The sequence below is a fragment of the Chionomys nivalis genome, chromosome 3 (assembly GCF_950005125.1).
Source record: "Chionomys nivalis chromosome 3, mChiNiv1.1, whole genome shotgun sequence".
NCBI lineage: Eukaryota > Metazoa > Chordata > Mammalia > Rodentia > Cricetidae > Chionomys > Chionomys nivalis.
The window spans coordinates 82,151,379-82,166,881 of NC_080088.1; the positions used below are offsets into that span (position 1 = coordinate 82,151,379).

The window sequence follows — 15,503 nt, forward strand, 5'->3', positions numbered from 1 at the left end:
CTTGTCAAGTTTAGTGAGATGCTATCTCAGCATGAAGAAGGGGGTAGGATGTAGCTCTGCAATAGAGTGTTCGTTTAGGGTGCGTAAGGTCATGAGTTCATCTTCTGTGCCTCCAAAAAAAAAAAAAATGAAGTGTACGTGTATTTTTGAATAGTAGTACAGTGAGACTTCTCCTGAAAATTATTGTTATGACTTAAAATAAGTACTTAAAATAAGTGGTTACAAAATTGCAGTTTGACTGTAATTATTAAATGCTTATATCACAAATTTTTTCTAAAATTCCTTGTGAAAAATATTTGTTTAAGTTTTTTAAAATACGACCTAATATTTGTATGCTTTACTCCTCAGATGCCTTATAGTGAAATTGAAGCTAAGTTTTTGGGCCCTGGAAAAGATCTACCAAGGGAATCGTGCTGTAAGAAACTGAAGTCAGCTGCAGATGATTGTGCTTTCTCCCGTCAAGGTGGTCCTGATCGTCCCAGACCCCAAGAGAAAACCAGAAATAATAGGGTCCCAGTGGCCACCATTACCTTCAGAAGACGTCCTCAGGAAGACAAAGCCGGAGCTCCAGATGTGTTGAAGCCTAAGGAGCTGCCTGATAATAAACCAGGCAGTGTCGGGTCCACTGAGTCACCAGCTTTGCAGGGCGGAAAGCACCCCTCGCTCTCCAAGGATGATGACATCTATAGCACAAGTAAGGCGTTCATAGGTCCCATTTACAAACCCCCCGAGAAAAAGAAATGCCGAGAAAGGAAGAATGAGACGGGCGCTTTGAATAGTACAGATGACAAAAGAAAACGAGAAGAGAAACAGAAATTTAACTCCAAAAAATTGGAGATTGACACGGAACTCTCCCAGTTTTACAAAGAAATTGAAGAGCTAGAAAATGAAAATGATGCTTCACAAGGCAGTAGTGAGGTGCCAGAACCTCCCCAGGAAAAAATCACTCCTAAGGACCAGGCCTGTGATGCCTTAAACTCTGAGGAGGCAAAGAAGGATCTCAGTAATGCTCTGCAGCCACATTGCGATTACCAGTGGTACTTGGAGGACGAACCAGGCCAATATCCCTGTGACGAACAACTGATACCTACTTTTTGTGAGACTTCATTCCCTTCCTTCAGGCCTGAATGGCAGTCAGTACATCCTTTTGTCATACCCCATGGTCCTCCTCTTCCCAGTTTTAATTACCATTTTAATATTCAACGATTCAATACCCCACTAAATCCACCACCAAATATTTTCCATGGGCAAGATGATTCTCAGATGCCAAGTGGGTGTTACGTGGACAGTTGTCAGGGTGGCTGGAGCGGTTTGACTTTTGAACAGAACGATGAGTATACTAACTATGGTGTGACTAGCAGTAATGTTCGTTCCTTTAGAGATGGCTACAGTGGACAAGATGAAAGTGCGAGTAATGGTTTCTGTGAAATCAGAGAGTGCTGGAGAGATCCTTCCATCGAAGAGCACACTGGAACAGACAGGTTTGTGAACCAGTGGTTTCCAGAGGAGAAGTTAAATAAATTGCAGAAATTACTTATTCTTTTGAGAGGCCTCCCTGGGTCTGGAAAAACGACGTTGTCTCGGTAAGTAAAAAATATTAAGTGAATACTTGATGATTCATTACTTAAGTTTTGAGTTATCCGTGATAAACATTTCTATATTCCTAGTAGAAAATTTGTATGCTGTATTTGGGAGTTTCATCTGACTGGAAATACTTTGAAAGATGTATTCTAGGGGAAAGGGGGAATTGATGTATATATATTTAGCTTCTTTTAAAAGCTTTACAAGTACACTATAATCAAAATAGCAACAAGCAATGCTACTTAAGAACTTGGCTAGGGACGGGCAGTGGTGGCACACACCATTAATCCTAGCACTCGGGAGGCAGAAACAGGCCTGTCTCTGTGAGTTCAAGGCCAGCCTGGACAGCTAGGGGCTGTTACAGAGAAACTGTCTCCGAGAAAAAAAAAAAAAAAAACCAACAACAAAAACAACCTTGGCTGGCCGCTGGCCGGGCGGTGGTGGCGCACGCCTTTAATCCCAGCACTTGGGAGGCAGAGGCAGGCGGATCTCTGTGAGTTCGAGACCAGCCTGGTCTACAGAGCTAGTTCCAGGACAGGCTCCAAAGCCACAGAGAAACCCTGTCTCGAAAAACCAAAAAAAAAAAAAAAAAAAACCAAAAAAAACCAAAACAACCTTGGCTGGGCAGCTGTGTAAGTCAGCTATTCAAGCAAAGCTAGATGAGGTACTAGGAGGTCTGGGCTCTGCTTTTTCATTATGCTGCTGGGCAAGTTTTGCTGCTCATTAATGGAATGGTGGATAGTTATTTTCTTAGAATTTGAAAAACCAATTGGAGCTCTTGAATGTGTTAAGCGTTATCCTATTTTTATTTTTTTTTTTTGGAGCCGGTTTCTTTGTAGCTTTGGAGCATGTCCTGGAGTTAGCTCTTGTAGATCAGGCTGGCCTCGAATTCACAGAGATCCTCTTGCCTCTGCCTCCCAAGTGCTGGGATTAAAGGCTTGCACTACCACTCCCCGACTGGAATAGTGATTTTTAAAAAAATTAATTTTTTGGGTATAGATATTTAATTTACATGTGTATCTATGCACCACCTCCCAGAGGCCAGAAAAGGTCTTCAGATCCCCTGGAACTGGACCGACAGATAATTGTGAGCCTCCATGTGAGTGCTGGGAATCGAGCCTGCTTCTTTTTTTTTTTTCTTTTTCGAGACAGGGTTTCTCTGTGGTTTTGGAGCCTGTCCTGAACCTAGACCAGGCTGGTCTCGAACTCACAGAGATCCGCCTGCCTCTGCCCCCCCCCCCCCAGTGCTGGGATTAAAGGCGTGCACCACCACCGCCCGGCTTGAGCCTGCTTCTGAAAAGAGCAGTCAGTACTCTTAGCCATTGAGCCATCTCTCTTCAGCTGCGTGGGACTGAATTGCTATTTAGTTTTAAAATTTTGATGTGTTGAATTGAACACTCTGATTAGTGGCATTAGAACTGTTGGTGTTTTTATTACAAAATATTTCAGATTTCTAAGTTTCTTTACAATTTAAAGACAGCATTGTCACGATTTTCTCAATTGTGGAAAATAACTCATACTATAAATTTTTTGTAGTTTATATAGAAAAAGTAAAAAATAGTATCTTTGGGTGAAAACTAGTATTTGAAGAACTTACAGATATTTATATTCACTTGTAATATGGCCTAAATAAATAAAATTTCTTTAGACAAAAACAAATTCAGTTTGTAGTATAGATTTTCTTTTTTAAAACATATTTATTTAGTATATAATATTCTGACTGCCTGTATGCCTGCAGGCCAGAAGAGGGCACCAGACCCCATTACATATGGTTGTGAGCCACCTTATAGTTGCTGGGAATTGAACTCAGGACCTTTAAAGGGAAGAGCAGGCAATGCTCTTAACCGCTGAGCCATCTCTCTAGCCTTGTAGTATAGATTTTCAAGCAAGATTTTAAGATGTGTTAATTGATTCATGACATTTTTGTGAAGGTTTTGTAGAGAATATGAAATCGAGGCTTACAAATATGAAATTGTTGTCTTACAAATGGACAGTGTTCTGGATTTAGACTATATCGGAGAAAACAGTTGAGATTTAGAAACTGTATGAAATAGGTCTACTAGTTATAACTGAATATAGAAAAATAAAATTAAGAGAACAGATTGGAGAATATTAGGATGGAATGCAATAGAATCTCAAAAGAAAGACCTGAGAGATTAGGTAGAGGTGATTATACCTGTGGGTATTTGCTTGAAGGAAAGGTAGAGCACGCGAGTGGAAAGATGCAGCAGTTATCAGCTATTCAGGAGGCCAAGGCAAGAGCTCAGATTCAAGGCCAATCTGGGCTAGGTACCAAGTTCTAGGAGAGGTGAGAACCACTCCCCTACGTGGGTACTTAATAACAAGTGCCATTTGTGTCACGATTTTCTATTTAGAGATACTTTGACATAGGAAAGTTTGTGAAATGTTTTTTCATTTTATAGGAGCAAAGCCTAGAGGTTCACAGAAACTACTATTAAAAATCAAACCCCTCCCTCCCCTGGAACTGAAATATTATAAGAGATCAAAATGATAATGTGCTTTCCCCTATGTTTTCATTTTTAGAAGACTTGAAAATTCTATTTATCCATCTACTATATTTACGTGTGTACGTCTCGGTCTCCCAGCCTTCATTTTTAGTATCTACTCCATATGTTCTTCTGTGTGGGATTCTTCCCATCACGGAGCTTGGTTAAACAGATGAGAAAACACACACAAACACATGAGTACCTCTTTAGATTGATGGATGTTGTTTAGTGAAGACAGCCTCCCCTTCTTGTAGATTTTGGGGGTGGTATTTGGTTTGGTTTTGGTTGAGACAGGGTTTCTATGTAGCCCTAGCTGTCCTAGAACTCATGCTAGACTAGGTTCATCTCAAACCCACTGCCTCCCAAGTGCTGGGATTAAAGGTGTGTGCCACCACACCTGCCCTTGACCCCTTCATTAATCCTTGGGTTATTTGACATCCAATGTCTTATGTTGCGAAAGTGGTGTTAGCTTTCAAAACAAGGTTTGGAGAAAGAAAAGAGTAAAGAATTGTTCAGAGCGTTGCTCATTTGGAGAACTAAATTAGTTTATGTTTGGTATTGAGCCCCATTCTTCTTAGTTTAGTCCTTATTTCACCACTTCTATGCCTGTTTGTATTTGTTTGCTTCTGCTGATGTACAGTGGCTTATTTAAGGCTGCTTTAAATGCCTATTTGTTTTCTTTCTTCCTGTAACCCACTGAGAAGCTCTGGCTGTTCTGGAACTCATGCTCTCTGGTGCTTCAGCTTCCCAAGTGTTGGGATTGTAGGCATACACCATAACATTTTGAGACTTTTTTTTTTATAGCAAGAAGTTAATTCCTTTTTATTATAAAATGTGGGAGCTGGCTGTGGTGCCACACAACTTTTTTTTTATTTTATTGAATTTATTGAGCTCTACATTTTTCTCTGCTCCCCTCTCTGCCTCTCCCCTCCCCTTTCAATCCTCCCGCAAGGTCCTCATGCTCCCAATTTACTCAGGAGATCTTGTCTTTTTCTACTTTCTACTTCCCATGTAGATTAGATCTATGTAAGTCTCTCTTAGTTTCCACATTGTTGTCTAAGTTCTCTGGGATTGTGGTTTGTAGGCTGGCTTTCTTTGCTTTATGTTTAAAAACCACCTATGAGTGAGTACATGTGATAATTGTCTTTCTGTGTCTGGGTTACCTCACTCAAAATAATGTTTTCTAGCTCCATCCATTTTCCTGGAAAATTCAAGCTGTTGTTATTTTTTCTGCTGTGTAGTACTCCATTGTGTAAATGTACCATATTTTCCTTATCCGTTCTTTGATTAAGGGGCATTTAGGTTGTTTCCAGGTTCTGGCTATGACAAACAAAGCTGCTATGAACATAGTTGAGCACATGTCCTTGTGGCATGATTGAGCATCCTTTGGATGCGGCGCGCGACTCTGCCAGCAGAGAAGATGACCACAACAGGATTCTTCTTGGAACGTACTTTATTGGAGCACAGAAGACTGAAGATAAGATGGAGGCGAAAAGACCCCGAGCCCGACCGCGTGGAGAATATATACAGTGCCTGGTCCGCCTATGATGTGTCATTGCTTGATTGGCTCTGCCCACACTGATGCAATTGCGTGAGCAAGACGTGTGAGCAATTGATAGGTGGATTCAAACCACTCTTGGGCCAGTAGCGAGCGTGCGCAGAAGTTGTTTACTACTAGGGACACTAGCAAATGGCGGCAACGGGCTTAGTGCCAGACCCTGTGAACATGACAGCTGACAGCGCCGAGGTGCGCAAAGCGCCGTGGCGCGCTACATTTGGATATATACCCAAAAGTGGTATTACTGGGTCTTGAGGAAGGCTGTTTCCTAATTTTCTGAGAAATTGCCACACTGACATCCAAAAGGGTTGTATCAGCTTGCATTCCCACCAGCAATGCAGAAGTGTTCCCTTTTCCCCACAACCTCTCCAGCATAAGTTGTCATCAGTGTTTTTGATTTTGGCCAATCAAATGGACCTAAGAAACAAGTGGGTGTAGCTATACTAATATCTAACAAAATAGACTTCAAGCTAAAATCAGTCAAAAAAGGCAAAGAAGGACATTTTATATTAGTCACAGGAAAACTCCATCAAGAGGAAATTTCAATACTGAGCATCTATGCCCCCAAATACAAGGGCACCCTCATATGTCAAACACTTCTAAAGCTTAAATCATATATTAAACCCCACACACTAATAGTGGGAGACTTCAACATTCCCCTCTCACCACTGGACAAGTCAATCAAACAAAAAATGATCAGAGAAATAAAAGAACTAACAGATGTTATGACTCAAATGGACTTAACAGACATCTACAGAAACATTCTACCCAAACACAAAAGAATATACCTTCTCAGCACCTCATGGAACCTTCTCAAATTGACCACATACTCGGTAACAAAACAAACCTCAACAAATACAAAAAAATTGGAATAACCCAATGTACCTTATCATTTTGAGACTTTTATTTATCTTTTGTGTCCTTAGTAACTTCTGAATTTATATAGCTTTTACCTTTACTACTTTGTGTTCAGTATAAGCTGTACAAAACAGCATTATCTTTTTAATCATTGACCTAAGCCATTTTGGTTATAAGAAGGCAAGGGTTAGTTGTTTCTGGGAAACTCTGCCACCTGCTTGTTAAAATTTTTATTATTTATTATTACTATTTGATTGCAGGGGCTGCTCGGGATAGAACCTGAGCTTTGTGCATGCTGTGCAAGCATTCTCTTGCTGAGCTTCATCCCTAACCTCTGTTTTTTTGCCGAAGGGTCTTTCAAGGAATCACAGGCTTGCCTGAAATTTGCCCTGTAGCAGAGGCTGGCCTCAAATTTAGGATCCTTTGAGTGCTGGGATTATAGGTATGAATCTCTACACTTGCCTTGCTACTATCTTTTAATGAAAGTATTAGACTGAATTCTAATAGATACTGACTTTAAATACTTAGGAATAAGCAAGAGAAACACATTTCATACCACCCTTGTAAGTATGTTAAAGTGGAGGTTCTGCCCTTCCAGGCTACCTGACAGCACTTCAGTAGGTTCATTTGAGGCAGAATTTAAGGACATTTGAAATAGAATTTTGTTACTATTGTAGTTGTCCTTAGCCAAACAAGAGTGCTCTGACCCAGTGTTTGGACATAGAACCATTTAGGGAGTAAGTCTTGAGTGGGTTTTTGTTTGTTTGAGTGATTCTTTTTTTTTTTTTTTGGTGGGGGGGATTCTAGACAGGGTTTCTCTGTGGCTTTGGAGCCTGTCCTGGAACTAGTTCTTGTAGACCAGGCTGGTCTTGAACTCACAGAGATCTGCCTACCTCTGCCTCCCAAGTGCTGGGATAAAATGTGTGTGCCACCACCGCCCGGCCAAGTAATTCATTTTCAGAAGGTAGAATATAGATCAAAGTTCTTTTACTAAATCGTTTAAGGGAAAAAGGAATAGGTTTAAAATACGTTATCTATTTAATATCTTTTACTCTGTTGATTTCATGTGAGTGTATTTTCAGAAACAAGCCATCAATCTCATCAACAAAGTGTGTGGCGATTATCGGAGATAAGGAGGTTGAAACATTTGTAACAGCTTGTACTCTACATTTGGAGACTAGTCCTTGCTTAGCTAGTGAGGGATATAATTTCTCTGATTAGGCAAATCATCCAAATGGTTTGATTATCTGTGCTATAAAGTATTTTTTTTAAAGATTTGTTTATTTATTATGTATACAACATTCTGCCTCGATGTATGCCCGCACGCCAGAGAAGGGTGCCAGATCTCAGAACAGATGGTTCTGAGCCACCATGTGGTTGCTGGGAATTGAACTCAAGACCTCTGGAAGAGCAGCCAGTGCTCTTAACCTCTGAGCCATCTCTCCAGCCCCGCTATAAAGTATTTTTAAGGTAAATTATAACAATTATGTAGAAATTGTACAATAAATGTTTTGTATTTCAAATTTATTCAGTACTGTAAGTAGAGAACCAAGCTTGGCAACAGCAGCTGTCTGTCTACAGAGCTACTGCCCTGAGAGGAGATAGATAATAATTATACAAATGAGGATGTAGAATGGTTTAGTAAACTTAACTTCATGCCATCTCTTAAAAGTGCTAGAACTAGAACTTTGTAGACTTATAGAGGTAACTTCAAAACTTGCCTTTTTTTCCCAACCATACACTCTCCAACTTGATGAGTGCTCTAGACATTTGATGATAACTTCATTCATTCATTCATTCATTCATTCAAAGTCTCACTTAGTACAGGGTGTGCTAAAACTTGTCAATTTCCTGCTTGCAACACCATGTCTAGCTTTTGCTGAGGATTCTAAAGCATGAGACTATGCTGTTGTCCCTTAGTACTTAAGTGAGTTGGTTGTCAGCTCATGTACAGGTATCAAACTTCTTTGATACTTAAGTCCTTGAATAAAAGGGTATCACATTTGTATATGCCTCATACATATATTCCCACATTGTACTTAATTGATCTCTGAATTCCTTAAAATACCAATACAGTGTAAATGCTGCATACTTGTTGTGTTGTAAACTGGTATTTTAGAATAATTGGGAAAGTGTTCAGTAATGGTACTAGTATATATTTGACAAATTTATGAGAAAAATATTTAAAACTCTGCCTTCTGGCTTATGTCATTCAAAAAATAACTACAAAATAGATAAAGGAGTAAAATAAAAAAAATAATAATCTGAAAGGGGGCTGGAGAGATAGCTCAGTGTTTAAGAGCACTGGCTATTCTTCCAGAGGACCTAAATTGAATTCCTAGCAACCACATGGTGGCTCACAACCACCTATAATGAGATCTGGTGCCCTCTTCTGGCATAAAGGCTTGCATGCAGATAGAGCTCTCATATACATAAACTAAATCTTTTAAAAAATATCTAGAAAAAATATGGATTGAAGAAATATATAACAAGATGGCACCTGCTGTCAAACATGATGACCAGAATTTGATCCCTGGAACTCACATGCCATGTGTGCCTCCCCCAACACACACACACAATAAATGTCGCTAAGGAGTAAAGAGCAATGGCTGAAGAAATGACTCAGGTTAAGGGCCCTGGTTGCTCTTCAAGAGGTCTAGAGTTCAATTGCCAGCAACCACATGGTGGCTCACAACCATCTATAATGAGATCTGGTACTTTCTTCTGGCAGAACGGTGTCAGAAGAGTAAAGAGCTGCTAAAAATATCTAGTAATTTACCATCTAGGAAATAAAAAAAAGAACTTGAGAAAACAGCTTTTGGTGTTAGTGTGTTGTAGGGAGGGTTCATTTTTTTTTTTATTTTATTTTTATTTTTTTCCCCCCAGACAGGGTTTCTCTGTAGCTCTGGCTGCCCTGGAACTCCCTTTGTAGACCAGGCTGACCTTGAACTCACAGAGATCCACCTGCTTCTCACACAAGTGCTGGGATTAAAGCACCTGGCTGGTGTTAACATTTTTATTTAAACTATTTAATATGGTAAGTGCTGTCAGGGTGTGTTACTTTCTCAGGTAAAGGGTACTTGAGGCTAAATATTTGAGATGATGGAATTATCCTGTGAGGGCCCAGTGTGATCACAAGAATCACAAGCTTCTCAGTGTGAAGGCGGCAGGAAGGGAGGTCACAGATGGAAACATAAGAAGCAGAGCTCAGAGAGGAGAGAAGACCCCATATTGCTCACTTGGTACTAATGGTCAAAGGCCCCACAAACCAAGATAATGAGTGTGCCTAACCTGCAGAAACTAGAAAAGACAACATTCTCTAGAACCTAGGGAAAGACAGGTCAGTAGAACCTGTAGGATTTTGGGCTGCTATCCTTCAAAACTGCAAGCCAATGAGCTCTGGTTGTTTTCGGATCCTATAGTTACAGTAACTGTAGGGATTAAAAGCACTGTTTGAAAGTGATGAGATTTTTATTCCTACCTTTCTTTGGAAGAGAGTGGTCTTAGTTGAACTCAGGAGATACCTGTCTGTAGTCTGGTCTTAAGTTCCTTATATTTTACCTAAGAGAATTAGGTAGGTCCTGAAGCACTTGGGTACAGCGCTCCCGCACCAGGGGCTCAGCCTGTGCCAGATTCACTTAGAGTGTTTGTTTTAGTTGTTTAGGTTACTAGCCCTGTCTGGCCTAGAACTCTTTAAAACTTACTGTGTAGCTATCATGACTGCCCTGAAACTTAGAGACCCACCTTTAAAGCTAGTAATAAATTCATTCAGAACTGTCATGGGGAGGAGATTGTACCAGGATCATTGTAGGCCATGACTTTAGGAGTCAGAGGTATCCTGTGTCCAGCACTGAGAATTTCATTTCATAACCATTGCTCCATGCTGCATATTAAACTCCACTGGCTGAACTTCTGTATTTATCTTCTTTCCTGGACTTGTTCAGTACCGGATTGTCAGGGTTTTGTGAATTGAATGAGATCATAGATATATGTGAGTTGTGGTAAGTTCTCAAAAGATAGCTCTTGGGGGCTGGAAAGATGGCTCAGTGGTTAAGAGCATTGTCTGCTCTTCCAAAGGTCCTGAGTTCAATTCCCAGCAACCACATGGTGGTTCACAACCATCTGTAATGAGGTCTGATGCCTTCTTCTGGCCTATAGGCATACACACAGACAGAATATTGTATACAGAATAATAATAAAAAAAATCTTTTGAGAAAGTGTAACTCAGATGGCCGCTGATAGTGCTTAATTATTGTTTGATTTACTAAGTTCCAAGATATTAGCATTTTGAGACTCCATTTAGAAGACCCAATAATTCCGAATATAAGAATTTTGAAATTACTGCTCTTACTTTTAGTTCAGCTGCTTGAGAGAGTATCCATTCCCCTACGTCCATGAGCCCTTTCTGAATTTCCTGAAGTGAGCTCATAACCTGAGGTAGTTGTGTAGTTTGAAAAGGATGCATGCACACTCCCTGTTGTCTGGGAAGAAAATGTCTTGTCAGGCTCAACAGTTACTCATGATTTATAGATTTAAAAAAGTCTTCAGGGAGATTGTTCATGTTTTTCTGTTATACTAGTTTAATGATAAAAATGGACTACTGTTTTCCTGTTCTTTTAACTTGGAGAACTTAACCCATTTCTTAAGCACAATGGTATTATTAGCAAATAAACCAAATAAAAGCATGACTTTAGGAATGATGACAGTCTGGATTCTGGTACTGTTTAGTATAATTAGTTATTATATGGTAAATTACAATCAAAATCTCTTTTTGGGTGATTGAGCTCTGGTTTAAAATGCTAATATTTTAATTTTAATTAAAATTTTTTTTGGTTTTTAAATTCTTTATGTGTTAAGTGTTTTGCCTGTGTGAGCATGCCTGGTGCCCTTGGAGGTCAGAAAAGGGCTGGGTTCCCTGGAACTGGACTCATACATAGTTGTCAGCTGACATGTGGGTGCTGGGAATTGAATCTGAGCCTTCTGCAAGAGCACTGACCTATATTAACGACTGAACTGTCTCTGCAGCTCCATCATATAACTTTTTTTTTTTTTTGGTTTTTTGAGACAGGGTTTCTCTGTGGTTTTGGAGCCTGTCCTGGAACTAGCTCTTGTAGACCAGGCTGGTCTCGAACTCCCAGAGATCCACCTGCCTCTGCCTCCCAAGTGCTGGGATTAAAGGCATGCACCACCACCGCCCGGCCATCATATAACTCTTTAATTTTTCTTTCATTCACAAAATACGTAGAAATCTTTTGTAGTTTTTTTATTTTATTTATTTTTTTTAAAGATTTATTTATTTATTATGTATACAGTGTTCTGTCTGTATGCTTGCTGGCCAGAAGAGGGCACCAGATCTCACTACAGATGACTGTGAGCCACCATGTGGTTGCTGGGAATTGAACTCAGGACCTCTGGAAGAGCAGTCAGTGCTCTTAACCTCTGAGCCTTCTCTCCAGCCCTTTTGTAGGGTTTTTTTTTTTTTTTTTTTTTTTTTTTTTTAATCAGGCTTTCTAAGCTAACATACAAACTGTCAGTTTCATTGTGGCATCTCATACATAATTGTTTACACCTCACGCCACCCACCTGCTTTCCTCCCTTCCTCATAGTTCTCCTGCTTCCTTTTCACAGGTATTGTGGTACTTTTTTCCCCTTTCCCTTCCTTAAGATCTCTATCCTCTCATGACCCTTTTCTAATTTTCTGACCTAGAAACAGCACATATATAAACACACATAATTGCAGTATTTATTTATTTACTTATTTATTTATTTTTGGTTTTTCGGGGCAGGGTTTCTCTGTGTAGCTTTGGAGCCTGTGCTGGAACTTGCTCTGTAGACCAGGATGACCACAAATTCACAGAGATCCACTTGTTTCTTTGAGTGCTAGGGTTAAAGGTGTGTGCCACCACCACAGGCTAGTGTCTCCCTTTCTAATACCAGGGAACATCTACAATTATAAAAGTAACACTCTGTCCTTTCAGTTTATGTCATGTAGATTACTTGTACAGGCCAAGGTAAGTAGAGTGGATTTGGTTTCGTTTTTGTTTTTTGTTTATGAAAAAATACTGTGATGAGGCTGTGCGTTGGTGGCACACACCTTTAATCCCAGCACTCGGGAGGCAGAGGCAGGTGGAACTCTGAGTTCGAGGTCAGCCTGGTCTACAAGAGCTAGTTCCAGGACAGGAATCAAAAGCAAGCTACAGAGAAACCCTGTCTCGAAAATCAAAAAAAAGAAAAAAAAAATACTGTGATGGAATAGCTAAAATCGTTAGATTAGAATTGGTAGTCTAGGATTCTGAATTCTTTTCACCTTCTACTGTTTGTCTTTCTGTCTCCATGTCTCTACTTACTGTATATCATTGTAAGATGGTATCTTTTTTTTTTCAAAGGAGAGCTTACTTATTACTGAGCTGATCTGAGAAATTTTTGTTCAGTGTACAGTGATTTAATGTACCAATCTCTAAAATTTATTATACTTTGGAGAATCACAAGTTGTTTGCCATCTTATGTCTTAGGCTATTTCTTACTCTCACATGTTGATCATCTATGTTTGTGATTAGTGGAAGTGAGTTTGTGAAACCTGTCTTTGATCAAATATGGTTTTTCCAGATTGATTACTTACTTAATCTTTCTTGGTTTTTGGGTTACTTGTACCAGAGAGAGACAGTTCTGGGCTTTCAGTACCAATTCACAGAAAGCTAAAACATGCATGTTAGCTGATGTTATTTGGGAAGCAATGCATGGTTGTTTAAAGTCATAGTACATATGCTGGTTTAAGGTTTTCATATCTATAGTTGGATAGAGTGAAAATATGAAGTGATGTTTAAAATCTTGATCTGAAAGGATTGGCTCCTCTGCTCTTCTGCCTGCAGTGTCCTTAAGGAGTCAATACCAGGTGTCCAGTGCTAACTTGTCCCGTGGTTCCTTTATCTAGTCATAGATCTATGGTTTCTTTTGTTAACAGAATTCTGCTTGGTCAGAGTCGCGATGGCATCGTGTTCAGCACTGATGACTATTTTCATCATCAAGATGGGTACAGGTACAATGTTAATCAACTTGGTGATGCCCATGACTGGAACCAGAGCAGAGGTTTGTTTTGGGCCAAGACTCCTGGGATGGAGTATTGAGTCATACCTGGGTTTTATTTTGACTTAGACTTTTACTGGCTGAGTGACTTTGACAGACTGTTAATAACCCAGAGTCCAATTTCTTCTTATGTAAGACATGATAGTAATTATATTTGCCATCTCAGGTAAAGATTGTGAGAATCAGTGAACTTAGATAAAGTGGGATGAACTGTAGACAGTATACCAATATAAGCTGATAAAATACAGGTGGGGAACATTTTAATACGCTTTCTTTTTTAAACTTTATGAAAAATTGTAAGAACTCTGATACTTTTGTATTCTGAAAGCCGTTTGCACCCCATATGATGCTAATGTCTTTAAATCTTAATAAAATGCCTGCATTAGTTTTCCTCATTGGTACTATGTTATGAGAACTTTATCAAATACTTCAGTTTTAGAACACATGGGTCAGTTTCTTTCCATCATAAATGTGGTCTCAATCCTGACAGACTATTTGAGTCAGGTGGGAATCCTCCCCTTCTTTAAAAATGGTTCGACCTTTTTCAGCCCTAGGAATTCTGCTTCAGTTTGGTTTAGAATGAGGACTAAAAACTGGACCTTTGTGGAGCAGTCACACACGCCTTTAATTCCAGCACTTGGGAGGCAGAGGCAGGCGGATCTCTGTTCGAGGCCAGCCTGGACTATAAGAGCTAGTTCTAGGACAGCTAGGGTTGTTACACAGAGAAACCCTGTCTAGAAAAAACAACCCCCCCAAAAAAATAAAAGTGGGCCTTTAAAATATTTTCATTAAAAATATTTTTGATGTATAGAGGTGTTTTACTTGGATGTAGATCCCTGTAACTGGAGTTACAAGCAATTGTGAACCACCATGTGGGTGCAGGGACTTAAACCTGCATTCCCCAGAAGAGTAGTGAGTTCTCTAACAGATGAGCCATCTCTCTAGCTCCAGTTTTGGGTGTGTGTGTGTGTGTTAATTTAGATCTAGAACTATCTAAAAATGACATTTGCTTTTTTTAAACACCTACTTTTGGGGGCTGGAGAAATAGCTCAGTGGTTAAGAACATTGCCTGTTCTGCCAGAGGACCAGGGTTCAGTTCCCAGCACCCACGTGACAGCTCACAACTGTCTGTAATACATCTCCAAGTGATTTCACACCCTCATACAGAGATGTGTGGGCAAAACACAAATGCACATAAAATAAAATAAATCATTTAAGAAGAAAAAAGAACATACTTTTGGGTTGACAACATGGTTCAGTGAGTAAAGTATTAACTAGTCTCTAGGATCTGCCATTCTTAAAAACGTACTTCAGTAAGTTACTCCTTGGTGCTGAGACCCAATACCCAGCACGAAGCAATTTAAAGACAGTCTTATTTTGTCTCACAGTTTAAGAAGGGATACATGGCAGGGAAGGCCTCACAGGAACACAATGCAGCTGGTCACAGAGTATCTACTGTAGAAGTTAAAGGACCCATTTCCTCCAGCCTTGCCCCACCTCATAATGGTACCTCAGCCTTCCAGAATGGGGTTACTACCAGTAGGGGATTGATTGTTTGAATATGTGAGCCCATGGCGGACATTCCCCCTTCACAGCATAAACAGGTACATCCATCCAATCCTTTGACATTGCAACACAACCCTGTTCTCTGCAATGTTCAGTCTAGTTACCAAAACAAAACACCAAACTTGTGAAAAGTAAATCTCATGGTTTTTTAAGTGAGTTTAAAATTTTGAATTGAGCCACAAGCCCTGACGATTCTCAGCCACATACGGTCCATGAAATCCAGGTTGGACATGCATCATTTCATTATGTTGAATTTAGTGGTTTGAATCCTGTATATTGAAAAACATTCCATCTTTGCACTCAACTTTGATAATTTTTCTGAAGTTAATTTTCTTGTCTAATATCCCAAA

The 15,503-nt window shown here is 39.7% G+C and overlaps 1 protein-coding gene across 6 annotated transcripts in view; it reads left to right on the forward strand.

Moving 5' to 3' along the window:
• Nucleotides 1–15,503, forward strand: part of N4bp2l2 (NEDD4 binding protein 2 like 2) — a 94,533-nt gene that overhangs the window by 1,444 nt on the left and 77,586 nt on the right. For 5 of the 6 annotated variants that reach the window (XR_009056863.1, XM_057765694.1, XM_057765693.1 and 2 more), the window contains exons 2-3: nt 349–1,583; nt 13,466–13,590. Coding sequence is in view for 4 of the 6 variants with exons in the window: in XM_057765694.1 (XP_057621677.1) it covers nt 349–1,583; nt 13,466–13,590 (1,360 nt within the window). In the remaining 2 variants the exon portion in view is untranslated. Of the gene's footprint in view, nt 1–348; nt 1,584–13,465; nt 13,591–15,503 lie in introns of those variants that run through there. The other variant, XM_057765697.1, reaches the window with a different exon arrangement.